This window comes from Adiantum capillus-veneris, chromosome 1, assembly GCF_014529385.1.
Source record: "Adiantum capillus-veneris isolate H3 chromosome 1, ASM1452938v2, whole genome shotgun sequence".
NCBI lineage: Eukaryota > Viridiplantae > Streptophyta > Polypodiopsida > Polypodiales > Pteridaceae > Adiantum > Adiantum capillus-veneris.
This window is the reverse complement of record NC_140931.1, coordinates 119539131-119565248: the sequence shown is the minus strand read 5'-3', so window position 1 is coordinate 119565248 and position 26118 is coordinate 119539131. Positions and strand designations below refer to the sequence as shown.

The window sequence follows — 26118 nt, the reverse complement described above, 5'->3', positions numbered from 1 at the left end:
ACTGATTAATGCTAAGAAAAGTGAAATTTTCCTACCAGAGATACATTTTTTGGGACACATTGTGTCAACAGCAGGAGTGCAAATGAACCCGGCCAAGATAGAGACTATCCGTGATTGGCCCGATTTGAGGAATGTCCATGAAGTTAGAAGCTTCTTGGGACTGTGTTCGTACTACAGGCGGTTCATACGAAAGTTTGCAGAGGTTGCTTCCCCTTTGTATACCTTGACACAGAAAGGAGTACCTTTTTCGTGGGGACCCACAGAGGTGACTGCCTTTCAGACGTTGAAAGAGAAATTGACTACGGGACCTATTTTGACTTTGTGGGACTTGCACAAGTCATTCGAAGTATATTGTGATGCTTGTGGTCGTAGTCTGGGTGCGGTCTTGATGCAAGAAGGCCATGTCACAGCTTACGAGAGCCGTTTGTTCTCTAGGCCGGAGATGACAGCACAGATTTATGAGAAAGAGCTTTCGGCGGTTATCCATGCTCTTACTCAGTGGCTGCATTACCTACTCGGAGCGGATTATACTATCTTTACAGACCATCAGAGTTTGCGCTACTTCTTGTCACAGAAGCAGCTTTCGGAAAAGCACATGCGGTGGGTGAACATCTTGTCACAGTTCCACTTCCGGATTGTCCATGTGCAAGGACAGAAGAATGTGGTGGCAGATGCTTTGTCTCGAAAACCGTTGGTTCTGGCTATTTCCGCGATACATCATAGGAGCTTCGAGGATATGGTCGATCAGTGTGCCACAGATACAGATTTTGTAGATATTTTCACACGGATACGGGATGGGGAGACATTAGCTGGATACTCCCTTCGGGAAGGCTACATGATGAAAAAGACTATGTTGTGCGTTACACAGCCGTTGAGGGAAAAGGTTATGGCTGATTGCCACTGTCCACCTTTTACGGGTCACCGCGGCATTGCTACCACCATGAAAGGGGTAGAGAGAGATTTCTTTTCGCGGAGATTGAAGAAGGATGTGGAAGAGTTTGTGCGCAGTTGCTTGGTATGCCAAAAGGTCAAGTTTGACAGGCATAAGGCATAGGGATTGTTACTGCCTTTACCCATCCCAACCACCCCTGGGAAAATATTGAAATGGATTTCTTTTTTTTTTATCTCCCGAGAATACAGAATGATCACGATGATTTTCCGATTACATGGCACGCCTGAGACGATTGTCTCAGACAGAGACCCCCGGTATATGAGTTTGTTTTGGAAGGCAATTTGGGAGAACATTGGCACGCGGTTGCAGTTCTCGTCATCATTCCACTTGCAGACTGACGGGCAATTTGAGATTGCCAATTCAGTGATTTTAGATTTATTGAAGTCTTGTATCTCGGATCAGAAGACTAAATGGGAAAAGAACTTACCTTTGGTGGAATTTGCCTACAATAACACGATACACTCTTCGACGGGGAAGACGCCATGTGAGATTGTTGAAATTGTTGCGAAGGTTCCATCCTTCCTGAGCACGAAAGATTTGAAATTTAAAGCAGATGAATATTTGCGAGATTTGGATACGGCTTTTGCCAAGGTTCGCGAGACTTTGCAGGAGTCTCAAGAACGACAGAAAAAGGCAGCGGATCGCCATCGTCGCGACTGGAAACTGAAGGAGGATGATTGGGTGCTCTTACTTTTGAGAAGGCACGCCTAAGAAAGAAAAAGGGAAAGGAGAGGCTTTTTCCATAGCTTAGTATGTGATACTACGGACCTTTCCAGATCACTGACAAGATAAATGATGTCTCCTTCCGATTGGAACTGCCAGATACTTGGAGGATTCACAATGCATTGCATGTGAGTCTCTTGAAACCTGTTAAGGGTGATGTGACTGATGATGGGGAGCCTGATGAGCAACCCGAAGTGGAAGAAAACGAGGAGATCCTTGTTCCTGAACAGATTTTGGCACATAATGATACGAAAAAAGGTAAAGTCCGAAGGCGGTTCTTGGTTTAGTTCAAGAACTTTCCTGCATTTGATGCGAAGTGGATGGAGGAGGAGGACCTAGCAGATACTCCTCGGATTGTGAAACTTTACCTCGATGTTTTGGTTTAGCATAGTCTACTCCAAACGGAACCCAGAATTCAGCTTGGCCGGAGATCTGGTGCAGTGGGATGCACAAGAGGGGAGTCACTCCACTCCTTTGTCAACAGATGCCTCGATTTTGATACTAAAGTCACTGATGTCTCTTTGAGCTTCAGGGATACTGAGAGCTGACAGTATTCTGCTAGATGACTTTATGAAATGGAATTCCTGATTATGATATTGATTTATTCTTGACTTCTTGTGATTGCAGGAACTGATAGCCGAAATGACTGCAGCATTTTGGTCTGATTGATCTCGAATAGACATGGTTGCAATAGGGGTTAGTGAATCGGACATCGATGAGGTCCTGATTGGACCTAGATGTGATTGCTAGCTACATTGCCAATAAATCATGGTCTAAGATCCGAATGAATGTTGAATGTCTGGTGATGTCCTATGATGTGACTGTCGATTTTGTACATGTGCTAGATGTGTGTTTCTAGTACGTAGGTACTAACAGTGAGTGTCTGCTAAGACGGTTAAAGGCTTTTGTCGGTTTTACAGGCGTAATCGCGGTCGATTACAATGCTTTCAAGAGGGGGGTATGTCACAAAGTGATGACGTGGCGGACAACAGAAACCCTAAAATTCCTACAAACCCTAATTTCTACCAGAAACCCTAATTTCCGGAAATCGCGGAGGCTGAAATTTAAAAAAAAAATCTTTTTTTTGGAAAATGACGAGCAACGCAAATTTCTTTTTCTTTACTAAAATGAGAAAGAGAGAGAGAATGCTTTTGCTTTCATGTTTTGACTCTCTGTGAGAGAGAGAGAGAGCAATTGCTTTTGATTTGAAGCTTTTGGGGCTCTGCTTTTGGGCATCCCTTGTAACCTTTAAATTAGTGGTGAGGGCCTCACTTCTCAGGGCATCTGGACGCAGAGTCTGAGAGTGAAACCCTAACCGCTCTTTTGTACTTTGATGATTGATTAATATAAAAAGAAATACCGAAAGGGGCGCTAGTCTTTGGGGCCAATATCTCTAGGCACGGAACTCCGCCGGGCCAGTGCAAATCTATTGTGATCTGTGAATTGTTTTGAAGTGGTTATTTGGTGCTGTCGCGGTTGATTCTTGACTTGGAGTGTCCAAGTCTGTTACACAAGCCCCTTAGTCATCAAGCATGACTAAGCACTTGAAGTAGGGGGTGTTCCCAGAAGCATCTCAAGCAAGCTTCTCAGGGCACCTGAAGCACCTTAATCATGCACCAAGCCCAACACCTCAAGCATCTTAATCAAGCACCTCAAGCATGACAAGCAGCTCAAGCAGGACAAGCACCTCAAGCACGACAAGCACCTCGAGCTTGGGCCGGATTCCCACCTCAAGCTCAGCCCTAGCTTACCTAAGGTCAAAGGACTTTTACACACATTATTGGAGGTCTTCAATGAAGCTAACCCTAAGGTCTTATGCTCCATTGGTTAGCCTTGCTCTTGATAGACCATCTCCCATTTGGGCCCCTTTACTATTGGCCCCGTGTTGAGATAGATCTATAAGCACATATCTATATCTTAACACTTGTTCCCATTTATTCTCCCACATTAAGTGATCAATTTAATATGAGAAAATCATTTGGATTGGTTAGATATTAGATTTTATGACATTACCTCTCTCTTGGAATCATAGTCGTCCTCGACTATGAGGTAGAAGAGATAAAGCCTTAGTCATTAGTCAATCGTACTTAGCGGGTAGAGGATCCCTTTTTTACCCTACGACATCTTTCCAAGATGGATGACTAATCCATTTGGTGCTTGGGAGACATAGCTGCCGCAAGCATGTCTGCTCTTTAGTCCATTTCATTCTCCCAAAGTAGAGTGACAAATTCTGCTTGGTGTTTGAGAGACGTCGTCATCACAAACATGATTCTAAGCATGCATACTAGTTAAATTTGTGCACAATTAAAAAGAGGATTAGTCTTACAAGACAAAAACATGAGTTATTTAAAAGAGAGTTGTACATTTGCTTACTCTAATGTAGCATTGTAAGCATTGACAAGGTTCATACTATCCTTAAGTTGTACTCCTTGCATCCATTTAGCATCTTCAAAAGGATAATTTTTGAACTTAATAAGATACCGTCGGATTATCTTACCATGTCGTAGTACCTTGTCTTCATGCCGAAGGACACCTTCGGGTTGTAGCACCTCTTCTTGGTCTTCAACTTCGGGAGGGTCTTCAATAATTGGTTCAGTTGGTGGCTCTCCTTTGTAGGGCTTAAGTAGGCTTACATGAAAGGCATTGTGTATAAGCCAATGGTTGGGCAACCTGAGTTGATAAGCCGTCTCATTGATGGGCTTCAAGATTTGGAAAGCACCATAGTATCTTTTTGTTAGTTAATCATAATACTTTTGATGGCCCGTAGGATTTTTGCCCGTCGTTTGCCTTAATCGAGCCTTAGGAAACTTGAGTAAGACCCAATCATTTTCTTTGAACATTAAGGCTCTTCTGTGCTTATCAGCAGCAGCTTTTTGCCTTTGTTGAGAGATGGCTATAGCCTCCCTAATCTTTTGAAAAGATTCTTGTAGGTCACGGCTATACTCATCGGCGGCGAAGATCTTCCCATGTACTTTGAGTAGCAAGGGACTTTTAGGTCTTCCCTCTATGATCTCGAAAGGTGCTTTCCCCGTAGAAGTATGTACAGTATTATTGTAGGCATACTCTACTAGAGGTAAATACTTTTCCCATTGTGAGCGTTGATCTACTTCGGTAACATAAGTCTTGAGTAGATCGAGTATCGTAAGATTGGCTATCTCACTTTGGCCATCCGTTTGTGGGTGATAGGCCGAAGAGAAATTCAATCTTGTTCCTAGATTTTCAAAGAGACCTTTCCAAAAATTACTGGTCATTCTAGGATCTCTATCTGACACGATGGATATGGGTAATCCATGGTGCTTGAAAATCTGAGATATGAAGAGAGTTGCCATTTGATGTGCCTTAATAGTCTTTTTGACAGGAATAAAATATGCTTGCTTGCTAAACCTGTCGACTATTGTCCATATTCCTGTATTCCCATGGATAGACTTGGGTAATCCAAAGATGAAATCCATGGATATACTCTCCCATGGTGAATTTGGAATAGACAATGGCTGGAGTAATCCAGGTTGCTTCCCTCTATCATACTTGGTCTTTAGGCATACTACACATTTTGAAACATACTCTTGTACGTCCACTTTTATGGTAGGCCAATAGAAATACGTCTCTACTCCTCGGAGAGTAGGTTGAATACCTCTATGCCCTGCATATGGAGGAGCATGGGATTCATACATAACCTTCTCACGAAGGGAATGGGTAACACATAGCCTATTGCCGTGGAGAAGATAACCATCCTGCAAGGTGAATGGTTCCTCTTTCTTCCCCAAAGCAAGGGCTGACATTATGTCTCTAAAGTTAGGGTCAGTAGCATACTCATCTATCATAGAGGATAGATCATTGTGAGTAGCTATAGACACCGCATTAACTTTTGGTCGTCGTGAAAGTGCATCAGCAACTTGATTGTGCTTACCAGCTATGTGAGCAATATGGAAATTAAATTGCGAAAGAAAATTTGCCCACCTCATTTGTTTGTCGGAAAGTTTGGTTTGCGTCATGAAATACTTGAGACTTTGGTGGTCGGTTCGTAGGATAAATGGAGTCCCCAATAGGTAGTGCTTCCATGTATCTAGGGCATGTAGAACAGCTAAAAGCTCTTTCTCATAAATGCCCAAGACTCGTTCATCACTATTGAGCCTTCGGCTCTCATATGCTATGGCATGCCCTTCTTGAAGCAAAACCGCTCCAAGGCAATCACCACAAGCATCACATTGGACCTCAAAATGGTTTTGAGAGATCCGGAAGCACGAGGACTGGTTGGGAAGTAAGCTTCTCTTTGAGTTTTTCAAAAGCATTTTGCTCCTTAGCAGTCCATACAAACTTAACGTTCTTCTTTGTTAAGTCGTGTAGTGGTCCTGCTACTTGAGAGAATTTTGCTATGAAGCGTCTATAGTATGCACACATACCAATAAAGCTTCTTAAAGAAGCTCATGTAGATTCCTTGGGTTAGGCCATGATTTTAATACCTCTAACTTTGATGGATCCATACGAATACCACCGTGAGAGATAATATGGCCTAGATATTGAATCTCTTGAAGGAAGAATTCACTTTTCTTTTGGTTGAGAAAAAGTTTGTTCTCCCTCAAGGCTTGAAAAATCACTTGGAGATGTTGCTTATGTTCCTCCAAAGATTTGGAGTAGATGATGATATCATCAAAGAACACTCCAGCGAATTTACGATATGGTCTAAAAATTTTCTCCATGAGACGATTGAAAGTAGCTGGTGCATTAGTCAAGCCAAAAGGCATGACTAGATATTCATAAAGACCAAATGTTGTGCGAAACTCGGTCTTTAGGATATCTTCATCCACTATCCTTATTTGATGATAGCCACTCTTAAGGTCAATCCTACTGGAGTAGGTAGAGCCTTGTAGCTTATCAAACAGATCTTCTACCCGAGGCACGGGAAATCTGTTTTTGATAGTGATATGGTTTAGTGCTCGATAGTCCACACACATACGGTATGTACCATCTTTCTTTTGCACTAAAAGGACTGGAGAACAAAAGGGAGAGGAACTAGGCCTCACCATCCCTTTGTCTACCAATTCCTGTACTTGCCTCATAATCCCCTCTTGTTGAGCTTGTGAGACTCGATAAGGAGGTTTGTTAGGCGGTGAGCTTCCTGGAAGGAGCTCAATACGATGGTCATCATCCCCTCGTTTTGGAGGTAGGTCCATAGGGATATCATCGATGAACACATCTTGGAATCCTTTTAGAAAAGTAGACATGTCTAACTCTTCTTGATTCCTATCATTTTCATTTGATGGAACATTATTAGCTTTTAGAGACTCTTTGACATAAATCATGTACGCAGAAACTGAGCTCTTCATTGATTTATCAAAAGAAAGAGGATTTACAAGTGGAATAGTGCGACCACGCTCACTAGCATCTATATAAATGTTCTTTCTCCTGTAGGTGAAGTAAATTCTCCTTTCAGGGAACTTCATGTTAGCAGCCATGCGATCAAACCATGGTGCCCCTAGGATAACATCCTGATGTTGGAGAGGAGAGATGAAGAAGTCTTCTTTGTAGACATAGCTTTGGACATGAAGCCTCAACGTCCCAATCAAGGGAGTAACGGAGGCTTGTTGTCCCTGAAAGCTGCATCAGCTGTTACTATATCTCCCATCTCAAAAGCTTGAATGCCCAACTTGGTGGCCAACTCTATTGATATGAAGTTGAGAGTAGAGCCAGGGTCAAACAAGATGAAGACATCATGCTCTCTTACCTTTCCCCAAGCATCGGAGAGTGATGATCCTTTGCAATGAGCATCCTCTTTTGGAGCTTCGATGGTGGAAGCCCTAGGAGTCTCATTGCGAGTATTCTTCTTGGGGCAAGAACGATAGCCATGTCCTTGCTCCCCACACTTGAAACATTTATGGTCCTTGCGAAAAGCTTCAAGCTCTTCAAGAGAGAGTTTGTTTTTACCTTTGTAAACTCCTTCTCCTTGGACCGATTGTTGTTGTTGTTATTGTTGTTGTTGGAAGTGCCTTGAGAATTATTTTGTGCATTGGATTTCGCCTTTGCATCATTTTTATCTTTGTTTTCCATGGGCTTGACATTACGTCTAGCCCCTTGATGGAAATTGATGCGTGAAGCAACCATGGTGTGATGGATTACTTCGGTAATAGTACCACGCCGTTGAGAGTTGATGTATTCGGCTATCTCTTCAGGTAATCCCGCACAGAATTGCTGTCTTTGCTCGGCAAAGTCTATCTTTTGAAAGACAGTAGCTTTGAGATGTAAATCCCAAAACTTGTCTACATACTTGTTGATAGACTCATGAGAGAGAAGCTTCAAGCCGCGCCATTCGGTAAGAACTTTATCTTTAGTATCGCTTGGAAGAAATTGCTTCATGATGGAAACTCGTAGAGTTTTCCATGTCTTTGGGGCTTCTCCATTGCCACGAAGGCTAGCCCACCATTGACGAGCTGATTTTTGGAAGTGCATAGCTACATGGTGTAGCTTGGAGGACTCTGTGAAGCCCTCGTCCCCAAAGGCCGCATCAAATTGCTGGATGAAGGCCAACACTTTGTCGGTAGCACCAAAGGTGCCATCGTAGGTGAGAAAAGAGATACTCTTTCCTCCCTCCTTGAACTTCTTTAGCTTTTGTGACCTTCGCCATGCAGGAAATGATTTGCGATGTCCTCCCCTCTTGTATTCTCTAGGAGAATAGCCATAACTTTCATCGGAAGAGGAGGAAGGTGAAGAAGAAGGAGAAGAGGGTGACCTCTTCCTAGCCCTTTTCTTCCTTTGTTTCCTCTCTTGCCTTTCAGAGTGATGAGAAGAAGGACTATAGGTTGCTCTTTTCCTCTTGGGAGGAGTAGGCGATCGTCTAGACCGCCGTCTTCGTGGAACCACCTCTTCAGAAGAACTTAGACTTTCATTGCTTTCTTTCTCTTTGGATTCCTCCTCTCGAATGGGAGAGAGTCTTCTCTTGGGGGTCTCTTCAAGAGGCCTCCTAAGCTCTCTCTCCTCTGGGAGAGGAAGGGAAATTCCATAAGCACGAAGTTGTTGAGTAACTTCGGCTTGCAAAGCAGGGTTGCCCATAGCTTGTTGCAACCTAGCGACGAGAGAATTCACAAACATGGGAGCATCATCATTAGCACCTTCATGTGCAAAATCAAAGCTATCAATGTTCATTCTACTCTCTTGATTATTGTCAGCCATATTAACAAAATTTATGTTTATACTTAGTGTATGCTTTGGCAGTTCAAAACCTTCGTTGCCAATCCTCTTAGCCTTTGAAAATCGGCTCTTAAGTATCTACACCCACGGCTCAAAGTGGTTAATTATAGAGAGTAGAGGAGTAGGTCTAACATAGCAGAGTTGCCAAGGGCTAGCTCCTTACGGACTTCTTATGGCTCAATAATGGTAAAGCCGTAGGCAAGTCTTAAAAGACTCCATTATTAAGTCCAAAGCTCCCGAGGTGTGCACCATCCCCCACATAGTGGGCTTAACAAAACCGATATTAGATCCCAGTTCCACTTACTCTATTATAATTAACAACATCAACCATTTATAGGCTACTTAAGGACCTCTCTTCTTAAGCAAGAAAAGAGAAACCAAATGCTCTGATACCAATGTAATGGAATTTGCCTATTCAATTTGAGAGTAGCGGAATTTAATGAGAGTACTTTCAAGAAATGATTTTGTGAGCATAGCGGGTAGACATAACTGAAGATAGCAACATAATTATAGCAATTAGTTAACTTGGCATGGACAATACTTTTGCAAGAGAGAGAATTTAGAGAACATGACGACAGTTGAGGACTGGATTTATGTGGAGCCGGTCCCCCCTCCAATAGGCATTTGTATTATGATTTCTCCTATAAAGAGAGACTTGTTATAATACATTCTTTGTGTTCCTTGTGACCTAGGTGAAGCAATGAAGATGGAAAGCTTCATGCATCACCATCATAGCATAACCTAAACTTGAAGAAAGCTTTAACTATACCAAGCCTCAGTCCCAAGACCTCAAACACCTTCCAAGGTGGAGAGAGCTAGCAGGGAATGAGGGTAGGGAAGAGGAAGAAGAAACATTTCATACGAGAAAGAGCTAGTTCCTCACTTATCATAACTCTTGTGCTAGCATACATAATAGCATAGTAATGAAGAAGAAATAGATGGCAAGCTCAAGCATTGAAGCATGGCTCTTGGTTGGATTTGCACTCCATAGCCAAGAGTGTTGGTGTAGGCTCTCAACCTCTACTTGCTTGGAGAAGGAGAGGGAGCTCTTGCACTTTGCATAGTACACAATGAGAGTGTTTGTGAGTGTGTGTGGGTGAGTATACCCCCTAAGCACCCCCCTAGCTTGCTTGGGTGGACCCCCCCTTGTAGCTCATGCTTGAAGCTCATTGGACCCCTCCAGGCCTAGCCAATCACAAGCAGGAGCCATTACAAGCAACATGGGTAGCCTTGGGATAAGTGTCTCCCTTTCCTCTTTGAGAGAGAGGACTTGATAAATGCAAAATCAATTAATTATATATCCTAAATTATCATTGGACCCCTTGGGTGGCCAACCAATAGGCTTTAGGCACACCATGAGGGCAACATGGGGAGGAACTTGACAAGTGTCCTTGCTGCCTCTTCAAGCTGGGGCTTCCCTTGTGTGTGTGTGTGTATGTGTTCTCTCTCATCCCCCCCCCCCTTGTAGGCTCGCCCCCCTCCTTGTAGAGATATTTTTGACTTTGGATGAGCAAGCCCCTTAGTCATCAAGCATGACTAAGCACTTGAAGTAGGGGGTGTTCCCACAAGCATCTCAGGCAAGCTTCTCAAGGCACCTCAAGCACCTTAATCATGCACCAAGTCAAGCACCTCAAGCATGGAGCCAGTCAAGCACCTCAAGCATCTTAATCAAGCACCTCAAGCATGACAAGCACCTCAAGCACGACAAGCACCTCGAGCTTGGGCCGGGTTCCCACCTCAAGCTCAGCCCTAGCTTACCTAAGGTCAAAGGACTTTTACACACATTATTGGAGGTCTTCAACAAAGCTAACCTTAAGGTCTTATGCTCCATTGGTTAGCCTTGCTCTTGATAGACCATCTCCCATTTGGGCCCCTTTACTATTGGCCCCGTGTTGAGATAGATCTATAAGCACATATCTATATCTTAACACTTGTTCCCATTTATTCTCCCACATTAAGTGATCAATTTAATATGAGAATCATTTGGGTTGGTTAGATATTAGATTTTATGACAAAAACCTTTGTAATGTTCAACATCCACAAACCATGGGGAAAAGCTACAAGTGATACAAAGTTACAAAGATGGGTGATACGACAAAAGCTAGGAGCAGAGGCGTAAAAGAGGAAGCAAAGAGCTGAAGCAAAAGCAAGCCACCCGGACTTTGACAAGGAGGCCGAAAACTTCAACCAAGAATCTCCAGTAGCCAACTCCTCGTCTCCAAGGCCGTAAGCAATGGCACATCCGAGCAAAATAAGCACCACTCCGTCTTAGACTTTTCCAAGCAAAATAGCCAACTCTTGGTCTCCAAGGCCATAAGCAATTTAAACTGCATCCACTTAGTCGGTGCTTCCCTACGTAACAGTAAAGTAGACCAACATGTCTGGGCATTCCCTTTTAGATACGACACCGCTCTTCATACCTTGGAGAGCTTCGAGTAACGCCCTCCCAAAAGGGGATGTCAAATTGTTGGATGAAAGCGAGGGCTCTGTGGGTATCCCTACAACCGAAAAATATATCAAACTTAAGAGCCTACCCGCCCTCCTTAAAATCCTTGGCTTCTTGCCCTTATTCTCAAGATGGTCGTACTGGTTTGCTCGGTTCATATATTTTCTCTTTGTAGTGTACATCGACTCATCAGAATCTGAACTCTCAAAGGACGAAGAGTCCTCATCCAAACTGTCTGCATGCTGCCGAGATTTCTTGCGGGATATGCTCTTCTTTGCCTTCTGCTTGTCTTTCTTGTTTTTTGAGTCTTTCTCCGCTTCTTGTCTTTTCTGCTCTGATCACTAGAGTCGGAGGAAGAGGAACTCTCCGAACTGCCTGACGAGGACAATGATGAACTGGGATCATCCTCGAAGCGAAGACGCTTCTTCGGTTTACTTGCGGCATCAAAGGTAGATTTGTGACCCAAGTAGCTAGGGTAGTCTGTTGCTCGATTCTTATCCACAACTACTTCTTGGTCTTCATGAGTCTGCTGACTCGTTGCTCCCAAGCTTTGTCGAATTCATCCTCTGAGTACACTCTCTATCTAGATACTTCCGGTCTAGGTTTCTTCTTCAAAGTCGACTTGAGAGGTGAATGAATGGTGGCACGCCATCGAGAGTGCACCTTGTCAAGTGGATGCTCCCAAAAATTCACGTATTGGGGATCCTTGGAGTACAGTATCATCTGTCGAGCACAATTGTCGACCTGCTGTTGATGTTGCATCTCCATTCTTTCAAAGGTTGAGGGTGGAAGCGGACCATACTCCTCTCCCAATTCCTCGGAAAGGGGTCTGCTCCCATTGGAATCCCCGTTGGTTTCTTCTTCACCCAAAGTGATCCAGTGCAACAGTTTTCTCTTAGTGGGTTTCGTCGACCGAATCCATGTGTGCTGTGAATAAAAGGGGTCGGATCCTTTGTAGATTAAGACTCGTCTGAGCTTTGAGACTGTGTGATAAACTTTGACACTCCAAGCCGAAGATCTAGAGCAACACACGTGAGAGAAACTGAAAACAATTGAACTCAACTCAGAGAGAGAGAGAGAGAGAGAGAGAGAGAGAGAGAGAGAGAGACGACACGACATGGCAGAGTTCCGCGCCCAGAAGCACTGGCCCCAAAGACTGGTGCCCCTTCTTGGAAGTTCTTTATTTATTAATCTTCCACAAGTACAAAGTCCAAGGGTCCTCTCTCTAGCAAGCTCCCAAGCTTATCTACCCAAAGAAGAGGCTCTCACACTCTTTTGAAGGCCCCTCATCTTGCTCAAAAACGGTTACATGAAAAACATAAGTTCTAAGAGCACTCGATGCCCTAATAGCTGGCACCTGGCAGCTGTCCATGCGCACTGCCACGTAAGCACCATGTCCCCAAATTGCACCGAAAATCGCGGGCATCCATACAGCGCTGCCACATTAGTATGCTCCACGCAAGGTTTTAGGGCCCTCGACCAGGTTCCATAAGTTAGACAACTTTTGGGTTTGGTTTTTAAATCTAACCCCTTCTAGGCCACTAAGAAGAGTCCTGCAAGTTGGTATTATTCTTTTGCCTCTTTTGCTTGGGTTTAGGCCCCCTTCTGTCGTTTAGGCCATGCCACATCATCACTTTGTGACAATGATCCGGGATCTATATCCAACTTCATCTCACTTGATATTACAGAGCGCCTCATCCTCACACCTGCTCAACTAGGCACTCTGATCACATCTCGATCCGCATTTGAGGGGTTGACCACCAATGCAACTTGTAATGGAATTTGCCTATTCAATTTGAGAATAGCGGAATTTAATGAGAGTACTTTCAAGAAATGATTTTGTGAGCATAGCGGGTACACATAATTGAAGATAGCAACATAATCATAGCAATTAGTTAACTTGGCATAGACAATACTTTTGCAAGAGAGAGAGTTTAGAGAACATGACAACAATTGAGGACCGGATTTATGTGGAGCCGGTCCCCCCTCCAATAGGCATTTGTATTATGATTTCTCCCATAAAGAGAGACTTGTTACAATACAGTCTTTGTGTTCCTTGTGACCTAGGTGATGCCATGAAGATGGAAGGCTTCATGCTCCACAAACATAACATAAACTTGAAGAAAGCTTTAACTATCCCAAGCCTCAGTCCCAAGACCTCAAACACCTTCGAAGGTGGAGAGAGCTAGCAGGGAATGAGGGTAGGGAAGAGGAAGAAGAAACATTTCGTAGGAGAAAGAATTAGTTCCTCACTTATCATACTCTTGTTGCTAGCATACATAATAGCATAGTAATGAAGAAGAAGGAGATGGCAAGCTTAAGCATTGAAGCATGGCTCTTGGTTGGATTTGCACTCCATAGCCAAGAGTGTTGGTGTAAGCTCTCAACCTCTACTTGCTTGGAGAGGGAGCTCTTGCACTTTGCATAGCATACAATGAGAGTGATTGTGAGTGTGTGTGGGTGAGTATACCCCTCCAGCAAGGCCCTAGCTAGCTTGGGTCGACCCCCCCTTGTAGCTCATGCTTGAAGCTCATTGGACCCCTCCAGGCCTAGCCAATCACAAGCAGGAGCCATTACAAGCAACATGGGTAGCCTTGGGACAAGTGTCCCCCTTTCCCCTTTGAGAGAGAGGACTTGATAAATGAAAAATCAATTAGATAATTCAAGTAATTTATCATTGGACCCCTTTGAAGCTTAGCCAATAGGCTTCAAGCAACACATGAAGGTAACATGGGTAGGGGCCTGACATGTGTCCTTGCTGCCTCTTCAAGTTGGGGCTTCCCTTGTGTGTGTGAGTGGGTGTTCTCTCTCTAGCTCCTAGGAAAAGGGCTCGCCCCCCCTCTTGTAGGAATGATTTTGACTTTAGGTGATCAAGTACCTTACTCATCAAGCATGACAAAGCACTTGAACTAGGGGGTGTTCCCACAAGCATCTCAAGCAAGCTTCTCAAGGCACCTCAAGTACCTTAATCATGCAGCAAGTCAAGCACCTCAAGCATCTTAATCAAGAACCTCAAGCATGACAAACACCTCAAGCACGACAAGCACCTCAAGCAGGACAAGCACCTCGAGCTTGGGCCGGGTTCCCACCTCAAGCTCAACCCTAGCTTACTTAAGGTCAAAGGACTTTTTACATACATTTATTGGAGGTCTTCAATGAAGCTAACCCTAAGGTCTTATGCTCCATTGGTTAGCCTTGCTCTTTGATAGACCATCTCCCTTTTGGGCCCGTTTACATTGGCCCCGTGTTGAGATAGATCTAAAAGCACATACCTATATCTTAACACTTGTTCCCGTTTATTCTCCCACATTAAGTGATCAATTTAATATGAGAAAATCATTTGGGTTAGTTAGATATTAGATTTTATGACACAACTCTTGTGCAAGGACAGCTCAATCTTCAGATTGGCCAGTACAAGGACCGCAAATCGTGAAGCCAAAAGCAAATCCACGAGTTTGCTAGAGCCAATAAAAGCTTAACAAGGATGGCAGTATAAATGCTCAGTTAGTTGCCTCGGTACCCATGAGGTCCGAGACCCGTTGGCAAGAACTCACAAGAGGACAAAGGCAAAGGCAAGCTGGAGAGAGATGATGGTGATAAAGATGAAGGAAATCCGCATGGCACACATGGTGATGGCCACAAAAGTCACGGTTGTTGCCGCAACTACCTTCAGCCAGGCTTGTGAACAGAAGAGAGAGGCAAAAGAAAGCTCCCTACAAATGACTTGGATCCATGTGTTGGAGTTCAAGTTATCGGTGTTTGAACCCGTGGGTCAGAGATCAACGCACATGCATCTAGCAAGGAACCAATCAGACGTATCTAAAACACTATGGATAAGAGCACCAATTCATTGTTGTTGGCCGGTTATGGACAAGATGTGTTTCAAAGTTCATTGCCTAGGAAAGTTTGGAAAGTCTAGGCATTAACCACCATTAGTGTTCCTTGTGTCAAAGTCAACAATGCGGAAGCGTAGAGAGAGAGAGAGAGAGAGAGAGAGAGAGAGAGAGAGAGAGAGAGATGAAATGAAATGAAATGTTATATTAACGTCTTCAAAAGGCCAGAATGACCTATGAGACCAAACTGATAAAAAAGTGGTGAATCTGTTACAATGTTTGGGTACCTTAGTACTAAAGTACTAAGTGTGAAAAGTGTGAAAGTGTGAAAATAAATGTGAAAAACTAAATACAAAGTATTAAATAAACTTCTTAGGAGAATTCTGGGTGTCTGGCTAGAATGCTTGTAATCCTTTGTTGTGGTCTCCTCCGGTGAAGTGTGCTTCTGCATCTCGGTCGTGGTCATCTCGATTTCCTAAGCTCAATCGCCCTGTCAATGAGGGTGCCTTTGGTATGAATGTGGGTACTCCTTTGTGCTGGCTGTTGGCCTCTTGCTTCTCCTTCCACTCCTGCTTCTCTCGATCCGAAGAAGTCTGTGATCTGCCTCTGAGACTGTAATGCTCTTTGTCTTCTCATTAGATTATCCATGTGCCGATGTAGTTCCAGTAGGTACAAGCCTAAGCATCTTTGATCTTGGTATTGCATGACTCTATCTAGAGGTCCAAAGCCTTCTTTAAATAGGCAATGGAAACGCCCACGTATCTCATGGTATACGGTGCAGTGGCATATGTAGTGTAATTCTGTCTCCGGCTCCATTCGCATAACTTGCAAATTCTGCTCTCGGGTGCGATTCCCCTAAATCTGCCAAATTCAATTTCCAGCTAGTGTGAGGATGTACGAATCTGACCAATAGCACATCTCAAACCATGAGACAGGTGGGTATCCATGTAGCTCGGGCGAATCACAAACCCATCTCCAGATAGCTGTAGGAAGTTTTCTTTGTAGACGGCCATCTTTGTGCCCAATTCTTGTGTAGGGTCTACCCATGTCCTCTTAGTATCCAACTGTATAAGATCCTGACGGATGATTTTATTAATCTCCGTTCGTGTAATTGCCAGTGATGGAGCCTCAAGAGAGTATTGGAAGGAGGGTAATCTTTCCATACTGAACCCGTGTCTCTGAAACCACGAGGACAGTTGCGCATACCAGCATGATGTATCCCCTTTCATTGCTAATTGTCGAAAAGATTCGAGGGCCAATCTAGTATATCGGCAATTATTTGTATCCCACAAACCATGTATAAAGGACACTGATCTGGTAAGAGCTTCAATTTCTATCGGAGGGGCAGCTACTTTCGCTCGGGTAATCGCGTGTGGTACGGAGGCCTTGGCTCTAATCATTCGGGAAATCATAGATACCAAAGGTCTCTCCATTGACTTCCAATTATCTTGATCCACAGATGGTCCCCAAATCTGGACCCCATAAAGCATAGCCGAAGGCACCACAGTATCAAAGAGCCAAAGTTTTGTTCGTAATTCTTGAAACTGCAAGTGTGTGAACACATCCTCTCCAACCCTCTCAAGGCCGCAAAGGCTCTGGACAATCTAGCATCCGCTGCTTTCTTAAGAGTAAACTTCGGTCCTGCAAATACCACACCAAGGTATTTGTATGCATCTGTGTACTCTACTATATCCTGGCCATATGCAAATGTAGGTGCCGATCTCCTAACCCACTTTGGTGTGGTGTTAAACACCATAACTTTGGTTTTACCCAAGTTTACCAACAGTCCACTGTCCTCCGCGAATTTATGTAATGCATCTAGCTGCCTCTTCATTCCATATGGTGATTCTGCTATCAATACAATATCATCTGCATACAACAACAAAGGGATCCATGACCCTGCAAGTTGGGCACCTCTGTCACCCTCTCTATCAATGTAATCTGATACCTCATCTATGTACATACCAAATAAAGTAGGGGACAGTGGGCATCCTTGCTTTACTCCAACGATGGAATGAACAATGTCGGAATCCCCTTCTGGAGTACGTACATAACCAGTTAATGACCCGTATAAGGCCATGATACCCCAGATAATCTCTTTGGGGACCCCTAACTCTTGCATCCTACGCATCAATCTGGCCCTTGGTACTGTATCAAAAGCTTTCCGAAAATCCACAAAGCAACAATACGTCCTTCTCCCGCATGCTCTTCCTTCCTCAATAATGGCTTTGAGCGTAAGAATATGATCTAAAGTGGAATAACCCCTCCGATATCCAGCTTGTCCCGTTGCCCTTATGCCCTCATTCTCTGCCCATCTACTCAATTTTTGTTCAAGAATGGATGTGTACAGTCGGGTCAATGTGTGACCTATCATAATGGTACGGTAGTTCCTGGGTATCATAGGATCCCCTGATTTGAAAATAGGTACGATAGTAGATAATTTCCAAGATTCAGGTAATCCTTCACACATGACCCGATTAAACAGACGAGCAAGGACTTCTGAAAAGTAGATCCCTGGCATGGATCAGACGTTCTGCTACTAAACCATCATGATCATATGCTCTTCTTGTCTTCATCTTATCAATGGCTTTTTTCACCATTTCCGTAGTAAAGAAAGTACTAGTAGTAGGGCATGGCTCCAGCGAATCTGGTAATGGAGGCTATCCAGATACCATTTAGAAAGATGTTACATATTGACCCCAAATCTCAGGAGAAGTAATCGTCGGAGGCGGTGAGTGCTCGTGAAATAAACGCTAGGCCTCATGTGAGTCCTGACTCAAGAAGAGCAGATATAAATCCTTCTCCAGTTTGGCTAAGAATGCCCTTTTCTTGCGACGTACTATACGCCAAAGAGCAATCCGAGACTCCTTATATGTGATGATCCCAAGTGTAAGCTCTTTCTGGACCTCTCTCTGCATTCCTCATCATACCAACTGTTTTGAGGCATGTTCCCAAATCCTCTCTTCTGATCAGGTTGAGTATGTGGGTATGCCTCTTATGCTGCTCCATGTAGTATCTTTGTTAACTGAGAAGTAATCTCCTCTACAGTATATACTGGCTCGGCTGCCCACATCCTATTATAGATCTTTTCCACATAGAATGAATCAGTCTCCGGCGTGAGTATATCTTGTGTGTGTCTTCTTCCTTTGTGCTTGAGAGGCATTGATTGGAAGGAGATTGATAGGGTCAAGAGAGCATGATCCACTGCAATCCAAACCGGTCTGGGTCCCACCTTAAAGTCCTCGATACTAGAAATAAAGCTTGGTGAAGTCATGACATAATCCACTCTACTGGCCCCATGCTTGTGCGGGAAGCATGTGAATCCCCCAGATAAAGGGAAATTCTCTTAAGAGTTGGCCTCTTCTTTAGAAATTCTTTCCTTATTTCTATAATCGGGAAACGGAGAATAAGTGCCCTATCCTTTATATTTCCCTTCTCATCAATTCCTTTCTTGCCCACTCTCCATGCACTTGTGTGAGTAGGCTCTGTGATGTCCATGCGTTGTAGCAGTTCCTTCACTTCTTCATCTACATTCTCTTTGTCTTTGACTCTTGTGACCCGCACATGCAGAGCCCGATTCTTCCTTTTCTGGTCTTCCTCAATGGTCATATTAATAATGGTGGAGGTAGGTGTGGTCTCGAGCATCTAGGCCTTCCCTTTCTTTGCATCCTCAATCCATTTCTCTGCTTCATCAACCTTTTCTTGTGTCTTAAAAAGACGTTCCGCCCATGAAGATGCCCTTTTCGATTTCTGTTCATCTCCTTCCGTTAGAGCTTTCATCTGATCCTTCATGTCCTCGAGCTCCTTCAGCACCGAAGGTTGGTCCTCTCCCTTCTCCTTAGTTGCAGATTTTCAAGCCGCAAGTTCTCCTTTTAGCTCCTCGATTATTGCATCTTTTTCCCCCATGTGCTTTTCCATATTTGTTCTCCATGCTTCAAAACTTGCTACTGCCTCATCGAGTTTCTTTTGCATAACGCATTCTCTTACATTTACTTCGGCCTTGATTAGGTTTCGTAATTCCGTTTTCAAGATCTGAATTTCCTCATTCTGTATCCTTGGATCTCTCTCCTTAGTTCTCTCATCATGTCTCCATACATGGAGCTCCTGTAGCTGTCAGCGCTCGCGTGCATTTCCTTCCTGATGTCATCCCTCATATAGTTTAGCTCTGATTTGAGCATCACCTGGACCTTCTCCATCATTAGCTCATCATGTATCCTGGAGGTTTTCCCAACTCGTAAGGATCCTGGTGATAGTACAGTATCTCTGTTTCTCCGTTTAAATGTAGCTGTTGTTTTTTTTGGGGTGGTGTAGCTATCTACACCCGGCCCTTCCCCTTCGGTAGGCGGATCCATCGAACCCGAGCCACAAATGTGGGGTAGGGTACTAAGGTACTAGGGTGAGGGACTGAGAATAGGGCAAAACTTAAAAGTTTAACTTAAAACTTAAAAGTCTTTAAACTTTAACGAAGGAGGTACTACGCGTAGATAAATGCAAGGGGTGCCGGGGCGCGAGTAGGACAGGACCTTCTACGCGTAGAAAGTCTTTCTGCGCGTAGAGGAGCTTGCAACCAACCCTAGCCTACACACGGGCTCGCATCCCTCTACTGCCTTTGTTTCGTCCCCTAGTGCACGCCCACGTCCACGTCCACGTCTTCCCTTGCTGCCGCCAACGGCTGTTTGTCGCGTGTGAGTTGCTCGGCTCTAGCGCGTGCCATTACAATAGCCGGTCAACCATTTCTGCCCCTCTACTGGCCTCGCTTCTTCTCTTAGTGCGGCAGCAGCTGCAGGAGAACGCGCAGGGGTTGGGCGCGCTGTCACAACAGGCGGGGGGAGAAATGAAATGAAATGTTATATTAACGTCTTCAAAAGGCCATAGTGACCTATGAGAGAGAGAGAGAGAGAAATGAAATGAAATGAAATGTTATATTAACGTCTTCAAAAGGCCAGAATGACCTATGAGACCAAATTGATACAAAAGTGGTGAATCTGTTACAATGTCTAGGTACCTTAGTACTAAAGTACTAAGTGTGAAAAGTGAAAAGTGTGAAAGTGTGAAGGTAAATGTGAAAAACTAAATACAAAGTATTGAATAAACTTCTTAGGAGCGTTCTGGGTGTCTGGCTAGAATACTTCTAATCCTTTGTTGTAGTCTCCTCCCGTGAAGTGTGCTTCTGCATCTTGGTCGTGGTCGTCTCGATTTCTTAAGCTCGATCGCTCTGTCAATTAGGGTGTCTTTGGTATGAATGTGGGTACTCCTTTGTGTTGGCTGCTGGTCTCATTCTTCCCCTTCCACTCTTCCTTCTCTCGATCCGAAGAAATCTGTGATCTGCCTCTGAGGCTGTAGTGCTCTTTGTCTTCTCATTAGATTATCCCTGTGCCGATGTAGTTCCAGTAGGTACAAGCCTAAGCATCTTTGATCTTGGTATTGCATGATTCTATCTAGAGGTCCAAAGCCGTCTTTAAAGAGGCAATGGAAACGCCCACGTATCTCATAGTATACTGTGCAGTGGCATATATAGTGTAATTCTGTCTCCCGCTCCATTCCGCATAACTTGCAAATTCTGCTCTCAGGTGGGATTCCCTAAATCTGCCAAATTCAATTTCCAACTGGTGTGAGGATGTACGAATCTGACCAATAGCACATCTCAAACCATGAGACAGGTGGGTATGCATGTAACTTGGGCGAATCACAAATCCATCTTCAGATAGTTGTAGGAAGTTTTCTTTGTAGTCGGCCATCTTCGTGCCCAATTCTTGTGTAGGGTCTACCCATGTCCTCTTAGTATCCAACTGTATAAGATCCTGTCGGATGATTTTATTAATCTCCGTTCGTGTAATTGCCAGTGATGGAGCCTCAAGAGAGTATTGGAAGGGGGGTAATCTTTCCATACTGAACCCGTGTCTCTGAAACCACGCGACAGTTGCGCATACCAGCATGATGTATCCCCTTTCATTGCCAATTGTCGAGAGGATGAGAGAGAGAGAGAGAGAGAGAGAGAGAGAGAGAGAGAGAGAGAGAGAGAGGAAATAAAATGAAAAGGCCAAAATGACCTATGAGACCAAACTGGTACAATCTTGGTGGATCTACTACTTAAGTGAAAAAACTAAAAAACTAAAATGAAGAGAGAGAGAGAGAGAGAGAGAGAGAGAGAGAGAGAGAGAGAGAGAGATGGCACTTCCCCCAGCCAACGAGCATGAGTCATCTGATAGAACGGAAATGAAGTCCAAGTATCCTATGGGACTGAAATCAGAATCCATTGCAAATAACATGCACTCAAAGCGACCATCGAGTGGTGTCAAAAAGGCCCCACCAGCCATCACAGGCCCGGAGATCAACTATGCCCTGTATCACCTCTCACCAATGAGAGGGAGTCGCATCATCAATCTCTGCAATCTGAGCATATATCCCGCCAAACAGTAGCTTCATTGAAACCCTAGACCCCCTGACCACATGGGAACCTTATCAGAGGAGTTACTTGGAGTTTAATAACAGTGGTAGTTACTAGCCTACAAGAGTGGGCTGCCGGTATGCCAAGTGCATCTATCCATTTCCACAGCATCATGCCAGCTACATCACTGCATGAGCATAAGATACACTCTCTTTCACGATCTACTTATGCAAGAAAGAAATAAATTTCACTCTGTCAACGAAGTAGGGAACTTGAGAGGGTTGGTTGGCACCCCATCATGGTTATCCTCTCCATCCCTCTCTATCTCTTCCCAACATAACCTTCACCTCTACAACCCCTTGGCAGTGCCATTGTATAATCATAAGAATTAGACAAGCGATACCATTTCTTCTGTCTCCATTTATCATAGTGGATGAGGAAATCAATTCAAATTTATTGCTGAGCCACTTGAAATCCTCAACACTATGTAGCCTAAAAGAAAAGAAATTTATTCTGCACAAACTTAACGAATACAAACTTCTACTAGCTCTAAAGAATCGACGAATTTTTGGGCATACAAGTAACAAAACCTAGTATTTACTTGCAGATGACTTACATGCCAAGACTGAAGACAGAAAGAAGAAGCAAAGGCTGGCATCAATGAAAGAGAGCTTTCAGTCTGGACAATACTTTTGCCTTCACATGCTTGTGTCTCCACTGAACTCGAAGAATGATTAGCATTGCCAACTACCTTGAAGATAAACCAGAAACACCCAAAGTCAGCATTCCTGGCTTCACTCAGCACTATGATTGACTGAGCTTGAGGACAAGTTACACTCCCTGAAACTCTACATAAATCAGAGCTAGTTGTAAAGCCAACAAGGGCCAAGATAGACTAACCTCACCAGTTTTCATATGTTCATGATGTATAATCAGCAATTTCCCAGCAGGTACATAATCAACGTCAGCTATATCATTCAGGATAGCGATTGATTGCACAGACACTTTGAATTTGAGTGCAATTGATGTAAGAGTGTCACCCCTGCAAAAGCACAATAAGGTGTTTATCTTCCCCACATAAAAATGTCGATAGAACTTACGAGGCCATGGTAGCTGCAAGAGAGCACGTTGCACCTATGGGCTAACAGCAGAGGTAGAGCTAATCAGATATAATGTTCAAAACTTAAAAACTGAAATAAACCACAATTCTAACCAGCTATTCCAAGAGATGCTTAATCAAGGCTTCCCATATTCAGACACAAATTTCTCCCTCACACCTTGCATGACCCTTAGACATGAATCGAAAAAAAGTTCTCCCTAAAATAAAGATAGGAAATACGGCCTGCTCGCTGCTGCTGCACTTTCCCCCTCCCCTTCGCTCACCATCACCAGAGCCTTCACCCCCTCCTGTGCTTGCTGTCCCCCTCCCTGCCTGCTCGCCTCTGCGCGCGCGCCGCCGCACAGCTCCCGCTGCTCCCACCCATCCCTCGTCCCCTACCCCCTCGCTGCCCACTGGCCTCCATCCTGCAAACTGAACCCCCCCCCCCCCTTTTTTTGCCTTTGCTTCCTTTTCGCCGTTGGTGGTTTTCTGTCGCTTGACCACCACTCACTTCATCAGGAAAACGCCCACTCCCGCCTTTCTCGCACTAGCAGAGGCAGAGGGAGGCTCGTGCTCCGCTCCAAAGGGACTCACAAGAAGCCACCGAGCCCACCATCTGACTTGCTCTGTCGCCAGCAGAGCAAGCGAGCCTTGTGATAGTGTCACGTGACACCTCCAACCCTATGTGTCTGTGGACAAGCTACAGTATGATTAGGGTTCAGTTCAATCAGGTCAGTCTAGATTAGAAGTGATCTGGCACTTTTGTGAGTCTATTCGTAGACCGTGCATGCCCAATCACTTAGTGTAGATGCATATCCTCTGGTTGCACACAGCATGATCCTAAGCATTCCCATCAGATTCCATCAGAATTCTTCAGGGGAATTTTCTAATGTATTTAGCCTATTTTCCCTATTTTTGACATTTTTCACTTATTATTTTTAAGTGACTTTCCAACAAAAGTAGGTAGGGCAATTTTTCAAGTTTGTATATAAGCAAACTAGAGCTAGCACTATTTGGCAGAAGAGGCAGCAGGAGCTCCACTGCTCAACAGGCAACTTCTCAAGCAAGAACCCCTTGAGGGCGATTCCCTCAAGCAAGATCCCCCATTGTCCTAGCGTTTTTCATCAACATCAGCTTGGCGTTTTCCTCAGCAGTCCCATCACCAAGAAGACCTCAGCACTTTGCATCAGCAACCACCGCGGAAAAAGCTTCTACAGCTAGCGTTTTTGAAGAAGCTGCACACCTAGCGTTTTTGAGAATCATCAACGTTTGCAGATCTCAGCCCCTTACAGATCCCAGCCTTGGCGATTCTAAGCAAAGAAGGACCAACAAGGACCAGCCCTAAAAAGGTAGCAGATTCAGCCCCAGAAAGACCTCAGTTTTCAGCCTTGAAGGTCATCAGTTTTCAGCCATAAACCTGCAAATTTTCAGCGATAAAGAACCACAGAAACAGCCCCCCAAATCAGCGTTTTTGGACTAGTCGCAGATTTCAGCCCATAGCGTTTTTGGACAGCAATAGAAAGATTGCAGATTTCAGCCCTTAGGTCGACTTCGTCATCATCGTCGACATAGTCTAGACTTGCATCAGTCTCATGCATTCCATTTGTACCAGATTGTCCAATCATAAGTAAACCATTCTCGCCGACGAGAGTGGGGCCTTCGGAGGAGGGTTTTACAACATCTCTGGTGTCGTATTCTCTTCTCTCTCTATCTCTCGGTCTCATTCACTTGCACGCACAGTGTCCATTCACTTCGTTTGTGATCATAGCATTCTCTCATTAAGAACGGAAGGCTCTACCTTCCATAAGAACAAAAGGAACCTTGAGCACAGTTCGGAGCACTCATCTTGAGCAAAGCGCAAACATTCATTCCGCTGCACCTAACATTGGTATCAGAGCTTCTGTATCACTCAAGGAAAGAACCACAAGAACCACAGGATTTTTTTTGCTTGTTGAAGTCGCACGAACCCAAGTTCGCTTGGGGGTGTCGATTCCTAATTGTGTTTTTGAAGAGTGACAAGAATCCCAAGAAAGAAGGGCTTGTCCAACCTCCCGTTGTGTCTCTTTTCACTCATTGAGAGCGGACCGTGCACTTAGGGCCGGCCAATCGACGTGAGGTGGGAAAAAGCAACCTTGGTTGTGAGCGCAAGGCCGCCAAGGGGTGCGCCCGCAGAAAGGAGTAGAACTCGGATGAAGAGAAGATCCTTCTCAAACACAGATTGCAAGCGAAAGAAAACCTCAAGAACCCAAGTTCCTCGTGAACTTAAGAACCCAAGACCCCCAAGAACCCAAGTTCCTCGTGAACTTAAGAACCCAAGACCACAAGAACCCACAAGAACCCACGACTTCAGAATGGTCATCACTCAAAGCGGAATGGATACTTCGCTTGGAGGTGATGAGCATGAGAGAGGCGAAGAAGAATTTTCCCCACCAGCAGGTTTTTCCGACCCTCCCCCTTCCCCATCTACGTCAAGGATTACACTAACTCCTATGGAGGAGTTCGACCAAGAAAGAGAAGCAGAAAAAAAGGCCTACGAAGAAGAAATAGCAGCCATAGATCGTGACTACGAAGAAGAAAAGGCAACCATAGAACGTAAGTACGACTTGGAAGAAAAAGAAAGTCAAGCCAAATTTGATCGCGAGAACAAAGCAAGACAAACAGAATTTGATCGCGAGACCAAAGCAAGAGTGCAAGAGATGTTGCGACTCTTTTCTCAAATGCAGGCACAGATGCAACGGGATCGGAGAAAGGAGACTCTCTCAGTCTCTTCTTCTCCCAAGCATGACACACAGGATTTGCATGATGATTTGAATGATATTGATAAGCATGATGATTTGGATGACAATGACAACCATGATGATTTGCATAATGATCAAGATGTGATTTCTCACAAGCATGATGATTTGCATGATCAAAATGTGATTTCTCACAAGCATGATGAGTTGCATGAAGAAGATGTGATTGTTCACAAGGATGATGTGTTAGTTGATGCTTGTTCTAGCGAAGCTAACCTTGTTGCAGATATGATCAATCACGAAGAATCGATCTTGGCTTTCGAGTCGAGGTCCACAGATCCCCCACAAGTAGATTCGATAGATCCTGAAGAACCGATCTTGGCTCTCAAGCCTAGGCCAAAGAACCCTCACAGGAAGTATTATGTGTTCGCATGATTGATACGCACGCATTGTTCGAGTGTTTCATTCGTGGTCGTTTCCTGTATTTTAGTCAGCGTCTTTATGTGATCCCTTTTCCTAGGCCTGACATATTGTACATTGAGCACGTTTCACTCATGAATGAGCACAAATGTATGCGGATTTTTCATGAAAAAAGCTGAAAAGTATGCATTCAAGGAAGTCACATTTCATGTCTCTTCCTTGGCATGACACAGTACCCGAAAGAACACATGACAGTATGAGCACGAAGCATGGGCATTTCCGTTGTGAATTGCCGCAGTTGATTGCTTTAGATCAAAAGAGAAAGATTCGATCTCATTGT

At 44.2% G+C, this 26118-nt stretch overlaps 1 protein-coding gene and 1 long non-coding RNA gene across 3 annotated transcripts in view; one reads left to right on the top strand and one right to left on the bottom strand.

Moving 5' to 3' along the window:
* LOC147465436 (uncharacterized) overlaps positions 1-26118 on the bottom strand; it is a 98305-nt gene that overhangs the window by 38007 nt on the left and 34180 nt on the right. Inside the window, exons 3-4 of the mRNA XM_086520126.1 lie at positions 22425-22566; positions 22141-22275 (exon numbers count right to left, since the gene is read on the bottom strand). Coding sequence (XP_086376252.1) covers positions 22141-22275; positions 22425-22566 — 277 coding nt within the window. The remainder of the gene's footprint in view (positions 1-22140; positions 22276-22424; positions 22567-26118) is intronic.
* The window catches only part of LOC147465437 (uncharacterized), a 98803-nt gene that overhangs the window by 39047 nt on the left and 33638 nt on the right, over positions 1-26118 (top strand). The window contains exon 3 of one of the 2 annotated variants that reach the window (XR_015189190.1): positions 22132-22268. The exons of the other annotated variant lie outside the window; for it this stretch is intronic. This is a non-coding gene — a long non-coding RNA (uncharacterized LOC147465437). Of the gene's footprint in view, positions 1-22131; positions 22269-26118 lie in introns of those variants that run through there. 2 annotated transcript variants of the gene reach the window in all.